The 24,803-nt window shown below is 44.8% G+C and overlaps 1 protein-coding gene across 2 annotated transcripts in view; it reads left to right on the top strand.

The window, feature by feature from the left end:
• The window catches only part of LOC135222654 (ribosomal L1 domain-containing protein 1-like), an 84,684-nt gene that overhangs the window by 34,384 nt on the left and 25,497 nt on the right, over positions 1 to 24,803 (top strand). For both annotated transcript variants that reach the window (XM_064260797.1, XM_064260798.1), the window contains exons 4-5: positions 8,310 to 8,491; positions 12,971 to 13,127. In XM_064260797.1, coding sequence (XP_064116867.1) covers positions 8,310 to 8,491; positions 12,971 to 13,127 — 339 coding nt within the window. The remainder of the gene's footprint in view (positions 1 to 8,309; positions 8,492 to 12,970; positions 13,128 to 24,803) is intronic.

Here is a 24,803-nt window from a genome sequence, read left to right as displayed (position 1 = left end):
AAGGGTTAGTGAGATTCATGCCCTAGAAGGAAGGGTAGGTTTCAAAGGAGATTCCGTGGTTTGTTCCTTCCTTCCTTCGTTTTTAGCAAAAAATGAGAACCCCTCAAATCCTTGGCCAAGGAACTTTGAGGTTCGTGGTTTATCTACCCTAGTAGGGGAAGAACCTGAAAGAACTCTTTGCCCTGTTAGGAGTTTAAAATACTACCTTCAGAAGAAGAAAACCCTTAAGGGCATTGAGGACAGACTATGGTGCTCTGTAAAGGACCCCAGCAGACCATTGTCGAAAAATGCGCTGTCTTTCTTCATTAGAAGTGTTGTGAAAGAAGCACATAGATCTTGTAATGAAGAACATTTCAAGCTCCTAAAAGTCAAGGCTCATGAAGTGAGAGCAATTGCCACTTCATTGGCCTTTAAGAAGAATATGTCTCTTCAGAATCTGATGAAAACTACATTCTGGAGATGTAATTCAGTATTCGCCAACCACTACCTAAAAGACGTCAGTATTACGTATGACGAGTGCTTCGCGTTAGGCCCGTACGTATCGGCGGATTCGGTGCTGGGGCAGGGAGCTGGAACATATCCTTAGTAGTTTTTTCCCTTGTTTTTGTTAATTGAGTTCATATGGTTGTATGAAAAATGATGCAGGTAGGCATCTTTTTTCGTTTCGTAATACTAATAACTTTAGTTTGGTTAGGTGATCGGATTTGGTTTGAAGCTCCCTGCGTTGGTAGTGGTCAGGTTCTGTCATAGAAGAGGGCGAACCCCCATTGACATGATCCGACTTGGATTCTACTAAGTAAGCGGATATCAAGTCCCGTTAGTAGACCCAAAGAGTCTTTTCAGCTGTAGGTCACGCCCTCGCTGTAGCTCTTATGGCTATGCAGACTAATAGACAGTATCTATGAAGTCTTCAGCCTAAACAGGTAAGAACCAAGGTTATTTTTATCCTACAACAGGTGTTGTTTACTTTTCTTTGTTATTTTCTGTCTTGTACCCTCCACCAAGGGTGTCAATCAGCTAAGTATATGTCTGACAGGAAAGTTCATGTACAAAAATGATATTGTTATTTTACAATAAAGTTTTGTACATACTTACCTGGCAGACATATACGATTGATGGCCCGCCCAGCCTCCCCTCAGGAGACAGGTATAAGAGAGAAAAAATCTGGCAAGAAAGGTATGTTGGTTCTTACACCCGCTTCCCAGCGGCGGGTAAGGTAGATCACCTGACCTACCTGTCGCGTTAGCCGCGAGTTTTGAATTCTGTCGTGACGTCAGAGACGTAAGCTAAGTATATGTCTGCCAGGTAAGTATGTACAAAACTTTATTGTAAAATAACAATATCATTTTCATACAATGAACTTACCTGTCAGATATATACTTAGCTAAGACTCCGTCGTCCCCGACAGAAATTCAAATTTCGCGCCACTCGCTACCGGTAGGTCAGGTGATCTACCTGCCTGCCCTGGGCGGCAGGACTAGGAACCATTCCCGTTTTCTATCATATTTTCTCTGTCGCCGGTGGTATCAACATTGTTGTTACTACCTCCTGACTGGAATTCGCTTTTTAAGACTTTTTGATCATCTATATTGGATTTCTTGGTGACGTACTGGATCGTTGTTTTGGCATTCGCTAACCGTGGACTGGATTTGGACTTGCTTTTGATTTTTCTGATAGAATGTCTGGTTCAAGTGTTAGTGTGAGAGTGTGTGAATGTAGGCTGCAAGGTGAGGATACCGAAGGCTTCAGTTGATCCTCACACTGTATGTCGTAAGTGTAGGGGGTTTGACTGTTTCTTTAGCTAACACCTGTATTGAGTGTGCAAAAGTTGAATGCTAATGAATGGAAGACTCTAACTTCTTACTTGAAGAAGTTAGAGAGGGATAGAACTAGACGGGCTGCACAAAAGGGTGTGAGTACAAGGCCTATTGAGCCTTTTTCTGAGTCTAACTCTCCTGTTATTAATGATTTTGATTCTCCCTATGTATCTGAACCCTCACAGGCTTTGCATTCGGATTCGGCTTCTGAAATCGCCAATCTGAAGGCTACTCTTCGTAAGATGAAGACAAAAATGGCGGCCATGCAAGGTAAGGGAAGTGATAGTGAATTACTTAGTGAAGTGAGTGTTCCCAGTGTTGTGGAGGGGGCGTCTGACCGTCCCTGCGATGCTCCCAGGCCTAGACCTCTTCCAAACTCACATACCCAGAGGAGAAGGAAAGTCGAAAGTCGTACGGAGGTTGTGGGGAATCCCCAACGGTCAGGCGTCCCTTCAGCAGGTTCTGTTTCGCTACAGTCTGCTCAGGACCGCTTTAATAGAAGCATCATACGAGATTGTTTCTCGTCGTCCGGTTCTCCTTCATCTAAACGAGGGTGGAAGGACTCGGATCTTTCTAGGCCACTGAAAAGGCACTGGAAAGAACGCACGTTTGACTCGAGCCCGGAGCGCTTTCTCGGAGGAAGCCCCCTCTTCTATCAAGAAGGCTAAGATGGTCTCGACGTCTCCTCGAGCGTAGTTGAGGATCGCACTCCTTCGAGTTCTCCGTGCTTCTTCTATTGAAGAGGACGCTGGTGTGGCTTCCAAGAGGATATTGCTAGCTGTACAAGAACAGTTAGCCACTTTGGTTGGAGTTCTTTCGAGGGATCCCCCTCGCAAGAAGGACGCTAGACTTCCTATTAAGAAGTCTCGTCTTCTTTCGCCTGCCAGACGTGAAGCGTCCTTCAGGCATGAAGAGCCTTACAAGCGCGAGAAGTCTTCCAGGCGCGAAGATTCTTTCAGGCGTCAGGAGCTATCCGAGCGAGTTGCTCTAGACAAGGATACGCTCAGGCGCGAGGAGTCAGCCAAGCGCGAGGCGCCAGCCAGGCGCGAGGAGTCAGCCAAGCGCGAGGCGCCAGCCAGGCGCGAGGAGTCAGCCAAGCGCGAGGCGCCAGCCAGGCGCGAGTGAGTCCAGCCAGGCGGCGAGGAGTAAGCTAAGCGCGAGGCGCCAGACAAGCGCGAGGCGGTCAGCCAGGCGCGAGATGGCCAGCCAAGCAACAAGCTCCAGCCAAGCGCAAAGAGCTTGCCAGGCGTGAGAAGTCAAGCAGACGCGAGACTACTAGTAGACTTGAGAGAGAATCTGTTCACTCTATGAGTCCCTCTCCTAGTAGGAGTTTGTCGCCAGTAGAGAGAGAACTTGGTGAAGATCCTCTCGTTTTTCAAGCCGATTCTCCGCACGGTGTGGACGTAGATTCGGAAGAGGAGGTTAACGGTAGAGAAGGCTTCTCTAACTATAGAGTTTTGACAAGGACCTTCTTTGCAGGAGTATGGAGATTCGTTGACTCCTGCGGCTCCTCCTTCGCCTCGATCACTGTTTTCGAGTGCGATCGTACCGAAGTCTTCGTCGGTTTTGAAGATGAGACCTACGATCTCTATGAAAAGAGCTCTACTGTCTCTTGACAAGTGGATGTTGTCGAAGAAGGATCTGGGCAGAACAACCTTCTGTATGCCTCCAGCCATACTTTCTGGTAAAAGAGGTGTCTGGTACCGAACTGGGGAGAACATGGGCTTTTCTCTCCCAGCGTCGCTGAAGCAGACTTTTCAACCTTGGTTGATTCATCGCGGAGACACGCTTTGAATGGAGCTCGTGTGACTTGGGCGATTTCTGAGACTGATCATCTCCTCAAGGGCCTCTTCCATATTTTGAAGTGTTTAATTTCCTAGACTGGTCCCTTGGGGTGATGTCTAAGAAGGCTCATGACTCGGAAGGTCTAGACCCCGAAGTCATTCTTAGTATTCTGTCATGTATTGACAAGGCAGTACAAGACGGATCGGGAGAAGTCTCCTCTCTCTTTGGAGCGGTACTCCTTAAGAAGAGGAGTATTTTTAGTGCCTTCTTAACCAAGGCGGTTTCTCATAACAGAGAGCAGCCCTGGTTTTCGCTCCCATGTCAGACTTCTTGTTTCTTTCTCAGTTAGTGAAGGACATTTCTCGCTCACTGACTGAGGAAGGCGACACAGGATCTTCTCCTTCACACTGCAAGGAAGAAGAGACCCCTAGTTGCTGGTTGACAAGAAAGGGACCGACTTCTACTGTTCAGCCCTTTCGATGGGCCCTTCCTCCAGAGCTCCCTCTAAGAGGAGAGGTCCTGAGAGGAGAGGTAAAGCTTCTTCCCGTCCCTTTAAGAAAGGGAAGTGAGACAGACAACCTCCAAACACCAGTGGGTGCCAGGCTTCTCGAATTTGCAGACGCCTGGACATTCATAAACTCGGACGCCTGTTCGATGTCCATAATCAGGAAGGGATATCTTATCCCCTTCCAGGACAGTCCTCCCCTAACGACTATTCCGCGGGAACTGTCAGCCAGATACAGGGACCCTGTACTGAGGGATACTCTTCGTCTGATGGTGTGGATCAAATGTGGGACAAACGAGCTATAGAATTAGTTTTGGAGCAAAACTCTCCGGGGTTTTACAATCGTCTTTTTCTGGTTGCGAAAGCCTCGGGGGCTGGAGACCAGTACTCGATGTCAGCGCTCTGAACAAGTTCGTTCTAAAGGAGAAGTTCTCTATGGAGACTTCGGCCTCAGTCCTTGCGGCTTTACGTCAAGGAGATTGGATGGTGTCGCTGGATCTCCAGGACGCTTATTTTCATGTCCCGATTACACCCTTCTTCGAAGAAGTACCTCCGTTTCATGACGGGGGGAAGGATCTTTCAATTCAGGGCCTTGTGTTTCGGCCTGTCCACAGCTCCTCAGGTCTTCACAAACCTGATGAAGAATGTGGCGAGTTTTCTTCACCTCAAAGGCGTCAACATCTCTCTATATCTGGACGATTGGCTCATCAGGGCCAGAACAGAGAGACAGTGTTTGGAGGACCTTTCTTTGACCCTAGACCTGATAAAGGCGTTGGGACTACTCGTGAATCTCGAGAAGTCACAACTGATCCCCAGACAGAACTTAGTCTATCTGGGGATTCAGATGGATTCTCGGGGTTTTCGAGTATTTCCTTCGCAAGAGAGAATCGTGAGAGGCTTGGAGAAAGTCTCTCTCTTCTTAGGGAAAGAACGAACTTCGGCGAGGGAATGGTTAAGCCTTCTAGGGACCCTTTCCTCGCTCGAACAGTTCTTTCCTCTAGGAAGACTTCATCTTCGTCCTCTTCAGTTTTTCCTAAGGAGATCATGGAATTGGAAGACGGGACTTCTCTCCGACAGTTTTCTCCTTCCAATGGAAATGAAACCACACCTGCAATGGTGGTTGTCCCCTCTAAAAAGAGAACAAGGGAATTTCTCTGGAAGTTCCGAACCCAAGCCGAGTGGTTATATTCAGACGCATCGGAGAAGGGTTGGGGAGCAACACTAGGACCGAGAGAAGTGTCAGGCACCTGGAAGGCAGCACAGGTGTCCTGGCACATAAATTGCAAAGAACTTCTGGCAGTTCACTTGGCTCTAAAGTTCTTCGAACCTTTTGTGGCAAACCCCCCAGTGTGGTCCAAGTGAATGTGGACAACACTACCGCCCTGTCCTACATTCGGAAGCAAGGAGGAACACACTCCTTGTTCCTAAACGAAATAGTAAGAGATCTGCTACTTTGGACCTCCCAGAGGAACATCTCCCTCCTGACAAGATTTGTTCAGGGTACGAGAAACGTCAGGGCGGACAGACTGAGCAGGAGAAGCCAGGTCCTTCACACAGAATGGACCCTTCATTCAGAGGTGTGTCAGAGTCCTTTGGGATCTTTGGGCACTCCTCATGTAGATCTGTTCGCCACATTCCTTTCCAAAACGGCTGGAAGTCTTTTGCTCAGTGGTGGAAGACCCAAGAGCTCTCGTGGTCGACGCCTTCCTGCTAGACTGGTCTCATGTAGACGTGTACGCTTTTCCCCCTTTCAAAATCCTGGGGCAAGTGTTGAGAAAGTTTGTAGCGTCCAACGGAACAAGAATGACCCTGATAGCCCCGTTTTGGCCAGCACAAGATTGGTTTGCAGAGGTGCTGGAGTGGACAGTAGACTTCCCCAGATCCCTTCCAAGAAGGATGGATCTTCTCAGACAGCCACACTTCGAGAGGTTTCATCCCCAACAAAACCTCCCCGCTCTCGCTCTGACTGCCTTTCGACTATCGAAAGACTTGTCAGAGCGAGGGGGTTTTCTCGCGAAGCTGCAAGCGCTATCGCTAGAGCACGCAGAGCTTCCACTAGATGAGTCTATCAGTCTTAAGTGGGAGGTTTTTAGAAGGTGGTGTAAATCTAAGAAGTTGTCCTCCTCCAGTACCTCTATAACCGAAATCGCTGATTTCCTTTTGTTCCTGAGAGAGGACTCTCACTTATCTGTATCGACTATCAAAGGATACAGGAGCATGCTTTCGGCAGTCTTCAGAAACAGAGACCTAGAGATTGCTGATAATAAAGATCTGCACGACTTGATAAGATTGTTTGAAACAACAAAATCTAAGGAACTAACTCCTCCCAGCTGGAACCTGGATGTAGTTCTCAAGTTCCTTTCGTCTGACAGATTCGAGCCTCCTCATTTAGCTTCGTTTAGGGATTTAACGAGGAAATGCTTGTTTCTCCTATCTTTGGCGACAGCCAAAAGAATTGGTGAACTTCACGCCCTTGAAGATGAAGTCGGCTTTAACAGAGACTCGGCCTTCTGCTCGTTTAGAACACTTTTTCTAGCGAAAAATGAAAACCCCTCGAATCCCTGGCCCAAGAGATTCGAGATTAAAGGCTTATCGAGTCTAGTGGGTAGAGAAACAGAAAGGTCTCTTTGCCCTGTAAGAGCCTTGAAGTTCTACTTACAAGGAAGAAACAAATGGGAGGCTCTAGGCAAGGTCTTTGGTGTTCGATTAAGGACCCACAAGAATCATGTCTTAAGAATGCATTAGCTTTCTTCATAAGGAGCGTCATTACAGATGCTCACAAGTTCTGTCCTGACGACTCTTTTCCGCTTTTAAGAGTAAAAGCTCATGAAGTTAGAGCAGTGGCGACGTCTCTCTTTTCAGAAGAATATGTCGCTAAAGAAAATCATTGATACGACATATTGGAGGTGCAATTCGGTATTTGCATCTCACTATCTTAAAGACGTTCACGTGACCTACGAGAAATGTTTTTTCTCTGGGGCCTTTCGTATCGGCGAATACGATACTGGGATACGGGAGCAAACACCAATCCTTAACTTTGTACATACCTTCTACTAGATATGTTCTAGATTTCTGCTGACAAAGAGGGCTCGGTGCTGCACTGGCGGCCAGTCACTGTTGTTCAGTAAGGAACTCTTGTGATATCTTTTAGAGGAGTATTAAAATTTTTTTTTTGAGAATTTTTGTATGAATGCGTATTAGTTTCGAGTTATGGGTTGTTTGTAATGAGTTCGGGGATAACTCAGAACAATTCTTTATACTAACATGGTGGTTAGGATCAGGTGGTCGGGATTGGTTGTGTGCTCCTTCATAAGGTGTGTTGTCATAGAAGTGGTCCAGTACCCATTGACAAAGTCCTTTCAGGCTCTGCCGAGTAAGCGGTTCATATACCCATCGACAGACCCACAAGAACTCTTAGCCATAGATCACATATCTCGCTAAAGTCTTGAGGTGATGCAGACTACCGGGCTACAGCCACGAAGTCTACCACCTATCAGGTAGGAACCAAGGTTTTTTCTTTTATACCTACAACATATGTTGTTTACCTGTCTGTTCCATTTTTAGCTGTCTCTTACCCTCCACCAAAGGGTGCCAGTCAGCTAAGTATATATCTGACAGGTAAGTTCATTGTATGAAAATGATATTGTTATAATACAATAAAGTTTCATACATACTTACCTGGCAGATATATACGATTAATGGCCCACCCAGCCTCCCCGCAGGAGACAGGTGGAAGAGAGAAAATATGATAGAAAACGGGAATGGTTCCTAGTCCTGCCGCACAGGGCAGGCAGGTAGATCACCTGACCTACCGGTAGCGAGTGGCGCGAAATTTGAATTTCTGTCGGGGATGACGGAGTCTTAGCTAAGTATATATCTGCCAGGTAAGTATGTATGAAACTTTATTGTATTATAACAATATCATTTTTAAGGTAAAAATTTGGGGGTCGCATGATATGCGAGATCGCGTGTTACACGAGTTTATGCGGTACTTTTTATTTACATGAAAGAAGAGAGAACATTATAAGGAATATTTTTTTTGTATTTTATTTTATTTCTTCATGTAGTCAACTGAGCAGTAGCCTTAAATGCATATTCATTTAAACCTTTGGAACATAGGTATGAACTTTATTAATAAATTTTAGTGTTGTTAGTGCTATTTCAGTGAATGTTTTAATATGTATTTTTCTGTCTGTTTTCAGCTAGAACAAGCAGTTGAAGGAGTAAGACATTTAGAAAACCAACGACTTACAAGCCAACTAAAGAAAGATTTGCTAGATGATGATAGTGAAGAGAGTATAATCTATTTACAAGTTGCCATGGTGAAAGTTGCAAAACCACTTCATCAAACACCACATATTGTTCGTCCTGTGAAAATGAAAGTGTAAGTTTTGCATTTTTTCTCACTGGGACATTTTGATCAGCAACCACAGTAGGTAACATATATTTATAATGAAATTTGTGTTAATAAAAACTGAGATTTCATATAAGCAACTACAGTGGACCCCCCGTATTCGCGTTCTCCGGATTCGCGGACTCACACATTCGCGGATTTCTCTCGGGAACGTTTCCCTGCATTATTCGCGGAAAATTCGCGCATTCGCGGTATTTTTCTATGAGAAATATCCACAAATTCCTGGTTTTTGTTATCAATTTCATCATAACATGCACTTTTTGTGATAAAACTATTAAAAAAACCAAGTATGAAAATTTTTAGTGGTTTTTCTTAAGTTTTAACTAACAAAATAGGCTGTTTTTAGCATTTTTATAGGGGTTCCAAACATTCGCGGATTCTAACTATTCGCTGGGGGGTCTGGTACGCATCCCCCGCGAATACGGGGGGACCACTGTAACTAGGTAATTACATTGCTAACATTTTTACTTGCGCAGCATCCTTTTTAAAAAATTTGCATTAGCGAGTCTATTGTTTTGTGTAGGTGACAAGCCCTGCCCGCTATCGAGAAACACGAGTTACCACCCGGCCAATGAGCTCACTTTGTTTCTGCTGCTGTGATGTATGCAACAGTACTTCTTGCAGCAGCTTTTTTCATGGTTTTCAGTGGTCTTTGCTGGATTTTGGTGAAGTATTAGTATTATTTTATTTTGGTAGCTTTCAGAGCTTTTGCCAGCTCACTAGTTTTGTGGATCAGGTTCTCCCTAGTTAGAGTCATGTCAGAGTCTAGCTCTTCTAGTTTTTGGTATTGCAGCAAAGAGTGTAAAACTAGGTTGACAAAATCTTGTTACAATCCGCATTCGGTTTGTAGTAAATGCAGGGGCCTAGAATGTTGCAGGGGGCAAACATGTAATGTATGTTCTGATTGGGATGAAAAACTGGAAAGTTCTTAGATCTCACTTGGACAAACTAGAAAGGAATAGGAAGAGGAAAGCAACTTCTTGAGCTGAGTAATGATCGCTTAGCCTGGAAACCACTCGAGCTGAGTAATGATCGCTTAGCCTGGAAACCACTGAGTAATGATCGCTTAGCCTGGAAACCACTCTTAAACCTAGTTTGGAAGCTTACCTGCTATTCCTTCTACTCCTATTCTCACTTTTTCTCCCAATTCTGACCCTCCTACTATTCATTCACCTACTCCTGTGCTTGTACCATTTCCAATCTAGAATCTAGGTTTGATCAGAAGATTAATCTTATATTGAACACTGGCAGAATTAAGAGTGTCACTGAAATTAGTGAAGATTAAGTGTTCTCTGAAAAAGTGATGAGTGACTGTTGTGCAAGTGGAAGAGGTGGCTACTCGACCTGCTGGTTCTCCTAGACGAAGGTCAGTCCTGCTCCCCTGAACCTGGGAGGAGACATACCAGAAGTCCAAGGGAGGCTGATGGGGTTTGCCTACAGGAAGTCGCGTCTCAGTTGAGCCTGTTGCATGATCTCAGGTATCGGCAAACAGCCTCTGGAAAGTCATCTCATTGGATATCCATCAAATGTCTTCAAGTTCTGATGATTCCTGTGTGGACAGGAGGCACCACAAACAATTCCTAGATTTGTCATGTTCCTCTTAAGTGCCATTCAGGTGGTGTTAGTCACTGTTCAGATCCACTTCCTGTTAACTGGTCTAAGAAGGCTAGTTTCAGCCCACAGCCTTTGTGTAGTTATGTTATCGACCCTTCTGTCCATTCCCTGGTCTGACATTCTCCTCCTTCCTCATGAAACATTCCAGAGGCCTTCTCTCCTGAGCGCCTAACCACTGAGCGTTATCACCTGGCCCACAAGCGCCCAACGAGCTCTCTCAGCTGGCCCACATCAGCATCCAAACAAATGACTCCTCTCAAGCACTCAGCGCCAGTTCCTGAGTGCCCAGCACCAGCTTTGCAGTACCTGTCACCTGCCTGAGAGCGCCAAGCACCCGCTCCCAGACCTGTTGTTCCTCTTCTATCTGCTCAGGGACCACTGTCTGTTGCCTTTGCTTTCAGTTCAAGACAAAACTTTTTTGGCTCCGTTAAGCAACAGTTGGCTGCAATTATGAGCTTGCTGAAGAAAGCTCCCTCTTCTTCCAAGACTTGTCTTGATGCTACCCTGTCCCCAGTGTCCGCAGCAGAGGAGAAGGTCGATCATGATCCTGCCTTTCTGTTGTTCTATGCAGCTCTTCTGCAGTATCTGTTGGCAAATTTTCCTACTTCTTTTTTCCCCAGCTGGCCCGGTCACAGCAACCCCTGTCACAGGTTGCTGATTTCCTCCTATATCTGAGGAGCTCTAGAAATTTGTGTTCTTCCACCATTAAGGGTTATTGAGCTATGCTTAACTTAGTTTTTAAACATAGGTGCATGGATCTCTCGTCTAACTCTGATCTTACCGACCTTATCAAGTCCTTTGATAAATCCAAGCACAGGAAGATTGATCTGGTCTTTTGCAACTGTGACATAGTATTGGAGTGGCTGACAGGTCCTACTTTTGAACCCCTTCGTTCTGCCTCTCTGAAGAACTTCTCATGTAAGACACTTCCTCATTGCTTTAGCTACTGCTAAACATAGGGCAATTCAAGTCATCGATGAAAGGGTAGGTTTTTCCTGGAGACACAGTTTGCTCTTGGCTCTGAGAAAGAAGAGAGAGTACATTATCTTGTCAGAGCTCTTAGGTAATACCTGAGCAGGACTGCAAGGTTTGGGGGTCCATCCATTTACCTCTGGTGTTCAGTTAAGAACCTTCTCATCCTCTAACTAAGAACATATTGTCATTTTTCTTAAGGGATTTAATTTCTTAGGCAAATTCACAGATTCAGGAGGACATTTTGCTTACTTTCAAAGTGAAAGCTCATGACGTCAGAGCATTTATCTACTACTTTAGCTTTCAGGCACAACATGCTCCAAATCTTCAGTCAACCTATTGGAAGTGCAAGTCTACTTTCGCATCTTGCTATTTAAAAGAGGTAGAAAGTGTTTGATAATTGCAGTACCTTGGGGTTGTTATCAGTGGCTGACATGGTATTGGGGGAGAATTAAAAGGAAGCACTCTTTCTCCTGCTATCCTTTTGCCGTGATGTAGGTTTTCAAGTTTTTAGGGTTTGCCGTGATGTAGGTTTTCAAGTTTTTAGGGGTAGTCTGGTAAATCTTAAGACATACTTTTTCGGTGGGGGTTGGCCCTGGAGGTTATAGTGTACCTGGAGTACCCACCAGTCTTAGTGGATGGGTTATCATGTTTTCAGAGTAGTTAACAGTGTTGTAGGTTGTTTGTAATTTGTTATTGCGCCCAAGGCAAGGGCACTTTTGTATGCTTTGCTAGCCATCAGGCCTATCATCCACTGCAGAGCTCCCACCATCCAGAGGCAGTATTCACTTGCAGTAGCTTCCGTACCAGGTAAGTAAACAACAAGCATTTTATCTATGCTGGCCAAATTTTCTATTTCAGTCATTACCATGCTTTAATGTTTTCGAGTAGAATATGTCCATGTATCCCACCTCCATTCAATGTGGGATATAGGTATGTAATTACTTGGTTAGTTACTTATATGAAAAATATATTTTTATATTAAAATTTAAGTTTCTTATATACTTACCAAGTAATTACAGAATCGGAGCATGCCCTCCTCCCTTCTTATGTCCTTGATAGTAGAAATGTTAGCTATGTAATTACTTGATAGATATGTATGAAACTTAATTTTATTATGACAATATCATTTTAGGTTGTTTCATAGTTAATTGCCACTTGTACCAATATGCAGTAACTGTTACTGTCAGGTCACCATTTGTGTCTCAGCTCTTCATTCCTTCATATTATTTGTGCTTGCCTCATGGTTAGGTATTTTCATATTACATATTTTTATGGTGATTCAAGTACTTCACCTTCATTGTGCTATTATTCAAGGATTTATTGTATTAATCATTTCTCACTGTACTATTAATCATTTCTCACTGTACTTTTTAGACAAATATACTATATGTCAGGGTACATCCATCCTAAATGTATTGTACCTTAGGGATGTTACACTTACAGTTCCCTTTCAGTAATGTATCATAAAAACCTTTTATAATGTAGTATATGTAGTGATTTTATAACTTAATACCTTAGGTTAATGCTATGAGAGCCTTGAATGAATTTTGTATTGATGAAATAATAATATCTGCAAATTGCATGAATGACATCAGTTCTCATTGCTCATGTTGAGTTTGGGCTCTAATTACATTAATTGTCAGATCATGACCTAGGAGTTATTGTATCATCATTGTTTATACAGTGGTATAATGAAACAACTAAATTGTGTTCAAAGGCTCATAAGAATTAGCTAAACAATTTGTTTTGAAATCAAGGTGACAATTTAAACAAGGTAATGTTAAAGTAATTCGACTTTGGTGAGAATGTTGGCTAACAGTAGCTCATGATAGTGATAATTTGAAATTTCTTTTCTCACAGATTGTTACCTAATCCAGTGGTCAACAGCAGTACAGATGTTCTTTTAATAACAAAAGATAGTGAAGATGGGCGAGATGTCCGTGACGATCATTCTGAAAATCTTTACCATTATCAGCGAATGTTGAAACTCTGTGGTGCTGCTCGTCATATCAGTGAGGTTGGTTGGATATAATGCCCAGTTGTATAAAAGGATTGTAAAAATTCTTAGTTCATACATTCAACTTACCTGTCAGATATATACATAGCTATCGACTCCGTCGTCCCTGACAGAAATTCGAATTTCGCGGCACACGCTACAGGTAGGTCAGGTGATCTACCGGCCAGGAACCATTCCCGTTTTCTAATCAGATTCACTCTGTCGCTGGGAATGTAAACATATGTTTACTTTCCCTCCTGATTTGATTTTCGTGTTTCATCGCCATTGATCTTCTGGGCCGACTTTTACAGGGAAGTACTGGATTGGTGGTTCGGCATACACTTTTAATAACTTTTTAATAACTTTTAATGAATTAACTTTGAAGTTTTCGAAGAATAGAGGATGTGTAACTACTGAAGTTTTCGGTAGACAATTACATAGTTTGCAAGAAAGGGAAATATAAATATTTATTCATTGATAAAGTGTAATAAATGTTAGAATTTGATTGAGGAAAATAAGGTAACTTCCTATTTGAGGAAGTCAGAAAAACATAGAACTAGATATGCTTTCTTTAGAAGCTTTAATAGCTCTCGTTCTGACGAGCAGTTAGAATATTAACTACTAGTAGTGTTGTTTCCTCATCACCTTCTTACTTCACAGAAACTACAAATTCATTTGCAATTTGAAGATAAAGGAATGTAGCTCAAGATACGAGCTATTATAAGGTAAGAAGTGATTATAGTGTTTTCCATTGCAATAGAGGGTGCGTCTGATCGGCTCTGTCTCGCTCCCAGGTCTAGACCTCTTCCAAGCTCACAGGCCCAGAGGAGAAGGAATGTCGAAAGCCTTACGGAGGTTATGGAGAATCCCCACCGATCAGGCGTCCCCTCGGCAGGTTCTGTAGGACGTCCCAGACTGCCAGGGATAGCCATTGGAAAGGCATCCTAATTCAATGTGTTCCCCTTATTATTATCGTCTTGATGAATAAGGAGAAGAAACATTCAACGGCGTAGGTTAAATAAAGATGCAAGATAATCTCGTCTGGCTATCGGAACCTCAGAAGAGACGGAGAAAGGCAGACATCATTTGATAACAGTTGTGGTAGAGGCATTGCCCTATCCGGGTTCGTCCCCCGTACAGCTGGATGGGGGGGGCCTCTATCCCATGGGGGTTTGAAATAGTTATTTCAATAAATTCCTCATCGGTACGTGTATATGAAAATATATCTATTCTGAGAAGAACGAATTAGATATTAAAGAATATTTGTTGATCGAATGAATTATATGGATCTCGTTTAGTGATTACACATATATATATAACTTTTAAGCTTCTAGCTCCTCGGGCATGAAGCTCTGGTAACGAGGCTCAATGCGCCTAAAGTGTCTGAAACAAGGCGCAAAGCGCCTGAAACGAGGCGCAAAGCACCTGAAGGGCCTGAATATAGGCGCAAAGCGCCTGAAGCACTATGAACCAGGATCTTCATCGGAAATGGAAGTCCTTCTCATTCAGAAGAAAGGGAGGGCTATGTCGAAAATGGAAGTATTGTCGAATTCTAAGCAAGAACAAATGTACAAGAGATCGGAACCTTCCGCACACGGAACCTTCCGCACATGGAACCTTCCGCACAAGCGGAACCTTCCAGAAGGCGGAAGATTCCAGATTCAAATCGCCTTCCAGGCTCTTGGAATTTTCCAAGAAGGAATATTTTCCAAATGTGCAGAACATTTCACATAAGCGGAATTTGATAATCACTCGGAACCTTCCGCACAAGCGGAAACTTCCAGACGTACAGAACTTTCCAGGCGAGGATCCCCTTTCAGATGCTCGGAACTTTCCAAGCGCGGGAATCTTTTTCCGGATAAGCGGAACATTCCGAACGCGGAACTTTCCAGGCGCGCGGAACCTTCCGCACAAGAAAAACTTTCCAAGCGCGATACATCTGCTAGGATCCAGGAGTATTCTGATCACGATACTCCTCCTAGGCGCCAGGAGTATTCGGAACGCGATACTCCTGCCAGGTGCCAGGAGTGTTCCGATCACGATACTCCTCCCAGGCGCCAGGAGTATTCGGAACGCAATACTCCTGCCAGGCACCAGGAGTATTCCGAGCACGATACTCCTCCCAGGCGCCAGGAGTATTCGGATCGCGATACTCCTCCCAGGCGCCAGGAGTATTCTAGGCAAGATACTCCTGCTTAGCGCCAGGCACTTTCTCCTACAAGCAGAGCGTGACAACCGCCAAGAGTCCTCCAGGCGAAAGGTGAAAGACATTCGAGGCTTCTCCTGATAGGGACGGGAATTGTCGCACAGGCGGCCACCGCCCTTGTCAGGATAGTCTTAATGCAATAAAGGCAAGAGCAAGTTCGGCGTTTTTCCTGGCAGGGACCCAAGATGTAGCACAGGCTGCCGTAGCCCTTGTCAGGTTAGAGTCGGTACTGCTAAAAGCCCTTCACCTTTCGAAAGGAAGCGCTCTCCTCCGGTTGCTCAATCTTCTCCCAACTTGAGGAATGGAAGATAGAGCAGAATTGTGAGAATTAGTTCAGTATTAGTAAGAGGATATTAAAATCATCCTCCTTCTAAAAAATAATGCAACCAACCATTTACAGAAAGAGGGGCAATCGTTTGGAAGTTGAATAAGATTCGTACGAGCTCTCATTCATTGATTAGAGGCTCTTCCAGATAAGAAAGGCGTAAAATACGGACTTATCTCCAAGATAATAAAAGCTGGAGAGATTCTCTTCGATCCTTGGTTGTCATTTGCGATCTCTTTCGACTAATAATCATTCGGGTTTATTGACGAAAAGAACGAAGAGAGTAAGATTTCCATTCTTTCTCTGCATGTCGGAGAGGAAAGAATGTCGTAGAAGACTTAGTGTATACGACTACTGAATGACAAGTCATATACGCATACCATAGTTGCCTTTCTGGTTCGCTATGAAATTATCTATATCCTTACAGGATTTTCCTAGTAAGGACTTCGCTTAAAAGGTTTGTTACGACAATACCTACTCAGCTTTGGTATTTAACAAAGGTTGTTTGGCTTAAATTTGCATTATTGAGAGCTTTCTTAGGCTCGAGAATAATTTTATTATATCCCTTCATTGAAGGGAGTAACTGGCAACTCAGAATGAATGCAGCCAGGCAGTGAACGAGACGGCTGTAATTGTAATTTGTAAGCCAATTCAGTACCATCCGGTTCTCGGTCGTGAGCGTTTGGTTACATCTCTCTCTCCTAAGGGATCGAATGGTTCACCGTATATTCCCCCTACAATCAGGGACTTAACCACGAATTGAGGGGATTTTTAGGCAAACATGAATAACATCGTATTCGTTTTGCTAAGGATCTCTCTCTGCCTCGGCGAGGAAAGAATGTAGTAGAAAATTCACCTTAAGATAACGGTTACGGTTAAGCCTTATGCACACACCGTGGTTAATTACAGAATTCCTACTATCCTTACAAGAGTTTCCTAGATGAATGCTGTTTACCACAATGTGACGGTATTATAAAGGATTTTAATTTGGCAGAGCACGATTTAACCTATTTGGAAACAGACACGGAACGTAACGATCCTTACCAGGTTCGATGCGGGATTTTGGTATTAAGATACGCCATCTTTAATTTAAATAGGGGAATAAACTTTAGTCTTTTTTCCCCTAGTTATATATATTCTTAACAGATATTAAGATAAATGGGCATCAAAGGAAGAAGATGAATGCATCATTTTGGCAATAAAAAGGTTGGATTCACAGAGGTCACGTTCTTCTCTCAGCATGTGTCGGAAGGTTTTTCTAAGAGAGTAGAGATTTTATCGGAATCTATTATAAATATTGGACCTGAAAAACCTATCCACTCTGAGTCTGTCTGTGTGCAGACTGACCAGAAGTAAATATGAATGAGAGGATTTTTCAAGGGAAGCTTGATAATTCCTTTAAATATGTTAAAGACATAGAGTTGCTGCAGATCGTGCTAGATGGAAAGGGGAAACTGTCCTCTTCCGATACCTCTGTGAACCCCATAATGGTTTTCTTCCCTTTCAGGGGGAAGAATCACCTTGGTTTTTTATGCTATCAATGAACACAGTAAAAAGATATACTCTGTCTCGACAAAGAATATAAGAGATAGTAGAGAATTAAGATCTTCGGGATCTTATACAATACCTCTATACGATAAGAGTAGGAGATCTTATAGTTAGAATGGGATCCTAATTTGGGCCTCAGATTCCGTGTTCCGACAAGATGGAACTGCTCCTCATCAAATGTTTCTCTTGGTCCTAAACGATCAAAAGGACAAGTGAAATTTTGGGCTTTAGAATCCGGAATCAAATTCTATGAAGACTCGGCAATGGGTTCTGGCCAGCATAGTATGTTTGGCAAAAGAACTAAAGCCTTTTATTCCTGGATCAACGCTTTCAGATAGAGGTTCGTTGTCCAGGTAATGTATTGACGTTGTCATCTACGGAAGAAGACAAGGTTTAAACGTTTACTTACAGAGTCTTGGGAACGCGATGAGGGCTCAAACTACTTCCCAAAAGGTTCAGAGAGATACATTAAAGAGCTAGAAATCAGGAGTCCTACCAATTTCAAACTTCCAGGCTCCTTCCCTTCCTTCGGGCAAGGATAGGGAAGCTTCTGCAACGAAAAAACTCATCAACATGTAGGAGGAGAACTCGTTAGCAACGGAAGTATTCAATAAGGATCCTCCTCGGAGGAAGACTTTCTCTCGGACTTTTAGATTTCCTATCGTCTACTGGATGTAGCTGACTAAAATCACCTCCCCTTGCCGGAAAGGCCAAAAGCTCAAAGTGAAAGAATTTCTTCCACCCTTCTCCAGTCTCCTGATAAACGATGGTGGATCTTCAGGACTTTCGGACAATGTAGCGCCAGTCAGGCGCCAAATGCCAAAACAGGCGTGAAGACGCCAGAGAAAGACAGTCAATATGAACACTGTCATTGTCTGATGAGGAGAAGGAGCGGGCCTCCAACCTGGCGCAGTGCGCTAGAGGCGAACAAATCGGGAAAAAGTGTCCGATGTGGACATCGCCAGTTTTCCTCGAGACTCTTAACAAGCTCGAAGCTCCAGCAAGTGGGGAGAAGTCAGCCACGCGCCAGGCGCGAGGCTCCAAACAGGCGCAAGGCTCTGGCAAGGTGCGAGGCACCAGCCAGGCGCGAGGCGCCAGGCAAACAGGATGCGCCAGCCAGGCGCAAGGCGCCAGCCAGGGCGAGGCGCCAACCAGGCGCAAGCCAGGCTCTAGGCTTCATCCAGATGAGATCCAGTTCAAAGAAAGTCCTAGTCTTCTTTGAAACAATGGTGATCTCTAAAGCACTTTATAAGTGACTTGATGATACCTTCAAACAGCTGAGAATTTAAAAGCTCATGAAGTGCGAGCTTTTGCAAATTCTTGTTCTTTTCGTAACAATATGTCAGGAAGACATATTAGCTTTAACATATGAGAGATGCAACGATGTGTTGACTGCTCATTACACGAAGGACGTCAAGTTAACCTACGAGAGATCCTTCTCTCTTGGTTTATACGTGTCAGCGGATACGTTGCTGGGATAAGGAGCCGACACTGATCCTTTAATAATGAGTTGAATTTATTTTAACTTAGTGAATTTTATTGAGGTTTGAAAGGAGTTTGGGGGATAACTCTTTTTCAATTCTAGCGCGAACCCTCATGTTAGGAACAGGTGATCGGGATCGGTGTTGCGCTCCTTAGTTATGCCAATAGGCATAGGCATATTGTCATATAAGCGGATTAGCACCCATTGACAAATGCCAATTAGGCTCGACCGAGTAAGTGGATAAGACCCCATCGGTAGACCCACAAGAACTCTTGGCCACAGATCACTATCTTGCTAAGGCTCTTGAGACGAAGCAGACTCCTTTGCAATAGCTAGGAAGTCGACCCTTTGTCTAGAAACACAGAGGAACCAAGGCCTATAAATACCTACAACATATGTTGTTTACCTGTCTAGTCAGTAGTTAGCTGTCTCTTGCCCTCCACCAAAGGGTGTCAATCAGCTATGTATATATCTGACAGGTAAGTTGAATGTATGAAAATGATATTGTTATGATACAATAAAGTTTCATACATACTTACCTGGCAGATATATACGATTGAAGACCCACCCAGCCTCCCCGCAGGAGACAGGTGGAAGAGAGAATCTGATTAGAAAATGGGAATGGTTCCTAGTCCTGCCACCCAGCGGCAGGCCGGTAGATCACCTGACCTACCTGCAGCGTGTGCCGCGAAATTCGAATTTCTGTCGGGGACGACGGAATCGATAGCTATGTATATATCTGCCAGGTAAGTATGTATGAAACTTTATTGTATCATAACAATATCATTTTTGTTTATTCATGATCTCGTTTAATCAGCTAATAGGGATTGGTTCTTGAATTATGAAAATTTGAGAAGGTAAATTTCAAGAGTTAGAAAGGGAAGTGGTAAAAAGTGAAAGGTAGAAAGTAGTTCATCTAGTGGGACAGTACAAAAAAGTTTCAGCTCTGGAAGCTATATGCCTCACAGAGCATCTTGTAATTAGTTTTCTATATTCAAGCTTTTGTTTGGAGTGAATGACATCTTAGAGTTGGAGCTACTGACATTAATTCCCAGATTACAATTGTCCACAGCATAATGACGAAGTGAATTTAGAAAAATGAAAATTATTCACTTATTATACAAAACTGTGTATAGTTTTGTATTAGTTGTTTTACCCTTTATGGGGTTCTAAGTTTATGGATAGGTTAAGGATTAATAGATACATTTAAATTTTAGTATAGTAGTAATAGTTAAAGGTACATAGCAATATTACAAAATATTTATAAAGTATTTGTACATAGTTGAACATGGTTGAAGTTGCTGTTATGCAAATAATGGACCTTTTATCTGAGTTTAAAAGTAGTTGTGTTTGTTAACTATAAAAGAAGTGAGCTGCTGATAATAATGAAATGAGTAACATTTACAGCAAGGAAATTACTGTCACTTGACTGCGGTGTCCTTTTAGTTTTGTATTATTTGTGGTGTGGATGAAGAGGTATTTGTGAGATAGTAATTAGATTGTAATAGTTAATAACTCTTCGTTAAGGGGTAAATCATGATAATGAATTTTAGATTTTCTTTTGATGTATTACTTGACCTGATATTTTAACTGAAAAATGAAAAATGTGGAAATTTTCATGAAGGATGGCACAACCTTTTATCATCACTGTGTGATATCTAAAATATTTATTGTTTTGTTCATGAAACTTACCTGTCAGATATATATATAGCTGTATTCTTCCGAAGTCCGACAGAATTTAAAAAACTTACAACACACATAGTGGGAGTCAGGTGGTTAGTACCCATTCCCGCCGCTGGGAGGCGGGTATCAGGAACCATTCCCATTTTCTATTCATATTTTTTCTGTCGCCGGTGCTGTAAACATCTGTTTTCAGCACCTCTGTCTTGGATTTTGGAAACTTTTGGCTGCTTAAGTATCCCGATTGATTTTTTGGTATTTTGACTTTGGATCGGTGGCTAGACACACGTTACTTGTGGATTTAATTAGATTTTGGCTTGATTTCTCTTAAAACTAAGATGTCTAGGTCTAGTTTGGCTAGCGCCAGGTTTTGTAGTAGGGATGAATGTAGAGGTAGGCTACTGAAAGCATCGGTAGACCCACATACATTGTGTAAGAGCTGTAGAGGGCTTGATTGTTTGTATGAGAATCGCTGCAAGGAGTGTGAATGTCTTTCTGATTCTGCTTGGAAGGCGTATGAAATCTATCTTCGTAAGCTTGAGCGTGATAGGTTGAGAAGGTCTTCCTCCAGGAGCGTTTCAGATAGTAAACGCCACGGCATTCATGTTTCTCCTACTAACCCTCTTGTTGTAGTTACTTCTCCTAACCCTGTAGTGCCGCCTTCGGGCCCTGAAACAGTGTCTGTGGAGGGTAATGCCCTTGCTTTGATTCTAGAGTCGATGCGCAATCAGGAATCAAAAGTGCTTGCCTTAGAAGGCAAAAGTGAAAGTGCAAAGTGCAGTGGCACTGCCCCTTGTGTTGTGGAGGGTGTGTCAGGTCGGCCCCATTTCGCCTTTAGGCCTGGACCTCTGCTGGACTCCCAGGTTTCAGGGAGAGGGCATGTCGAAAGCCGAAGGAGGGTTATGGGGAACCCCCACCGATCTGACGTGCCTTCGGCAGTTTCTGTTGACACTACCCAGACTGCCAAGGAGCGTGCGCGTGCACGCCTCCTCAAGGAGTGCTTTTCGTCATTCGAGGCTTCCTCCCCGCGTAAGGGGTGGAGCTCTCAGTCGGATTCACGTCCGTTGAAAAGGAGCGTTTGTGAACGGGACGCTTTATGTCCTGGGATTTCTGCTGATCTGCGGTCTTCGCCTGATAGTGCCTTCGCGGCCTTCCTGCCGCAGAAGAGGAGTAAGGCGTCATCAGATGATGACTCTTTCGAGCGCCCCAGTCGCTCCAGAGTTCGTTCAGTGGTGGTTCCTGTGAGAAGGAAGAAGGCGTCCCCTCGCCCTCGCCTTCTCACAAGATCAGCCCCTCTCCTGAAAGGGAGTCTTCTCCTACTGAGAAGATTCTTCGCTCTTTACAGCAACAACTTGCTTGTGTGATTTCCAAGAGAGAGACGGAACCACGTCGTCGGAGGAAGGATGACAGGCTGCCCGTCAAGAGATCCAGGCAGTCTCCCTCTCCGTCTCCTCGCTCGTCTCTTTCACCTGTATCGTCGCCTTCTAGAGTTCGTGCAGCTCCCCAGCGGCTTTCTAGAGGGTACGAAGATGTTTCTCGCTCTTCGCGTAAGGCAGTTGCTCCTGCTCGTAAGCTTGACACCTGTCGGGAGCATGACGCTTTGTTGGACGCTTCTGTTGAAGCTCAGCCTGATCTGGACGCTCGGCCGGACGCCAGGCGAGCGCCAGTGGACGCCAGGCGTGCACCAGTGGACGCCAGGTGTGTGCCAGTAGAAGCCAAGAGTGCGCCAGTGGACGCCAGGCGCGCGCCAGTTGACGCTCGGGTGGACGCTGATGTGGACGCTCGTCGACGCCCGCGTGTTCGAGGACACTCTTCAAGATTCTTAACGCCTTCAAGAGGTGCACTGTGTTCCTTCTTCGCCTTTACCAACTCATGAGTCTGTTTTACCTTCGACTTCGCAACAGCGTTCCGGTTTAAGACTTGGACCTGAAGGTCTTGTACCGTCACTAGTTCCTCCCACTTCACATGTGTCAGAAGGTGAGGTAAGCGGGGCTTCAGAAGAAGCTGATGATGAGCAACCACTTGCGCCTGTCTCTTCAGACTACCAGGTCTTGACCCGCCTTCTTCAGTCTGCATTCAGAGACACTTTTCAACCTGCAGCTTCTCGCTCTCCCCCATCTCAACTTTCGTCTTCTAAGGTCAACAAAGTTTCGGGGTTTGTTAGGATGAAGAAGTCCCTTTCGACTAAGAGGGCTTTTTGCAAAGTCCACGATTGGATGGAGCGAAGGAAGGCTCAAGGCAAGTCCTCGTTTGCTCTTCCGCCTTCTAGGCTTAGCTGAAAAGCAGGGATGTGGTATGGACAAGGCCATCAGGGATGGTTCGGAGGAGCTGGCTGCGCATTTTTGCACAGGACTCTTGAAGAAGAGATCCCTGTTTTGCAACTTTACTGCTAAGTCAGTTTCTCCCTTGCAAAAGGCAGAGTTGCTGGTTGCTCCTCTTTCGGATCATCTCTTCCCCCAGGCTATGGTTAAGGACCTTGCAACTAGTCTGCAAGAAAAAGCTACGCAGGATCTCCTTGCCCAATCGTCTCGAAGAACTGCAGGACCTTCGACTTCTTCGGGAGTTCGGATTGCTAAGAAATCGAAGCCTTTTCGAGGTGGATCTTCCAAGAGGCACTTCCAGAGGCAGAGCCCCTGCGCTTCCAAAGGGCAAGAAGTGAAAAAGAAGTCCTTCAGTCACCAGTAGGAGCCAGACCTCGGCTATTTGCGGAAGCCTGGAGAGAGAGAGAGGTGCAGACGCATGGTCGCTGGACAACTTGGAAAAGGGTTACCGTATCCCTTTCCTGAAATCACCCCCGCTGTCTACGACACCCAGCGATATGTCGCCCTCGTACCGGGGGGAAAAACAACAAGTTCTTTTCGATCTGCTCGATCAGATGATCGAAAAAGAAGCGGTAGAACAGGTCTTCGACCTGGAATCCCCGGGGTTTTACAATAGACTGTTCCTGGTGCCGAAGCAGTCGGGAGGATGGCGACCGGTCCTAGATGTGAGCAACCTAAACCTCTTTGTCATCAAGCAGAGGTTCAAGATGGAGACGCCTCAATCAGTGCTTGGGGCTTTAAGACCGGGGGATTGGATGGTGTCACTAGCTCTCCAGGATGCATATTTTCACGTCCCCATCCATCCCCAGTCAAGAAAGTACCTGCGGTTTGTCCTGAAGGGGAAGGTTTTTCAATTCAGGGCACTCTGTTTCGGACTGAGCACGGGCAACCCCCCCCCGATGGTTTCACCTTTTTGATGAAGAACATTGCGAGATGGCTTCATCTGTCGAAAGTCAGGATCTCTCTCTACCTAGACGACTGGCTCATTTGAGCCTCCTCGAAAGCCCGGTGTCTGGAGGACCTTCACACGACTTCGACGTTAACGAAGTCCCTGGGACTTCTGGTAAACTTCAAAAAGTCACATCTGACCCCTTCACAGTCCATCGTCTATCTGGGGATTCAGATGGACTCAGTGGCTTTTCGGGCTTTCCCGTCCCAGGGGCGACAGCAACAATGCCTAAGCAAAGTGTCAGCCTTTCTGGGGAAAGAATCATGCTCGGTGAGGGAATGGATGAGTCTGCTGGGGACCATTTCCTCGCTGGAGAAGTTTGTTTCCCTAGAGAGGTTGCACCTCAGACCTATTCAGTTCTTCCTGTCAGACAACTGGAAGCACGAGAACGACCTGGAGGTGATCTTGGAGATCTCAGAAGAGGTGAGAGAACACCTAAGATGGTGGTTCGATCCGTTGAAGCTTGCAGAGGGAGTTTCCCTCAAGCTTCAGAGCCCTGACCTAGTGTTGTTCTCCGACGCTTCTACCATGGGGTGGGGAGCGACACTAGGGGGGAAGGAAGTGTCAGGCACCTGGAGAGGGAAACAGGTGTCATGGCACATAAACCTCAAGGAACTGGCAGCAGTTCATCTTGCGCTCCAGTTTTTTCAAGACGAAGTCTCTCACAGGATTGTGCAGATCAACTCGGACAACACCACAGCTCTGGCATACCTCAAGAAACAGTGAGGAACCCACTCTCGGTCCCTGTTCTACCTTGCAAAGGAGATCTTGTTGTGGGCGAGGGCACACGACGTTACTATCCTGACGAGGTTCGTCTCAGGAGTAGAAAACATCCGTGCAGACCTCCTCAGTCGGCAAGGTCAACTGCTGCCGACAGAATGGACCCTTCACCAGGACGTATGCCAGAAGCTGTGGAAGTTGTGGGGACTTCCTCTCGTGGACATCTTCACAACTTTGAGAACAAAGAGACTTCCACTGTACTGCTCACCGGTTCTAGATCCAGGAGCAGTGGCAATAGACGCCCTTCTCTGGGACTGGACGGGACTAGACCTGTACGCCTTTCCCCCGTTCAAGATCCTAGGGGAAGTGCTGAGGAAATTCGCAGCGTCAGAGGGAACGAGGATGACACTAATCGCCCCCTTCTGGCCTGCGACCGACTGGTTCACAGAGGTCATGTCCTTCGTG

The sequence above is a fragment of the Macrobrachium nipponense genome, chromosome 8, assembly GCF_015104395.2.
Source record: "Macrobrachium nipponense isolate FS-2020 chromosome 8, ASM1510439v2, whole genome shotgun sequence".
NCBI lineage: Eukaryota > Metazoa > Arthropoda > Malacostraca > Decapoda > Palaemonidae > Macrobrachium > Macrobrachium nipponense.
Note: the sequence above shows the minus strand (reverse complement) of the source record. Positions and strands in the feature narration are given on the sequence as shown.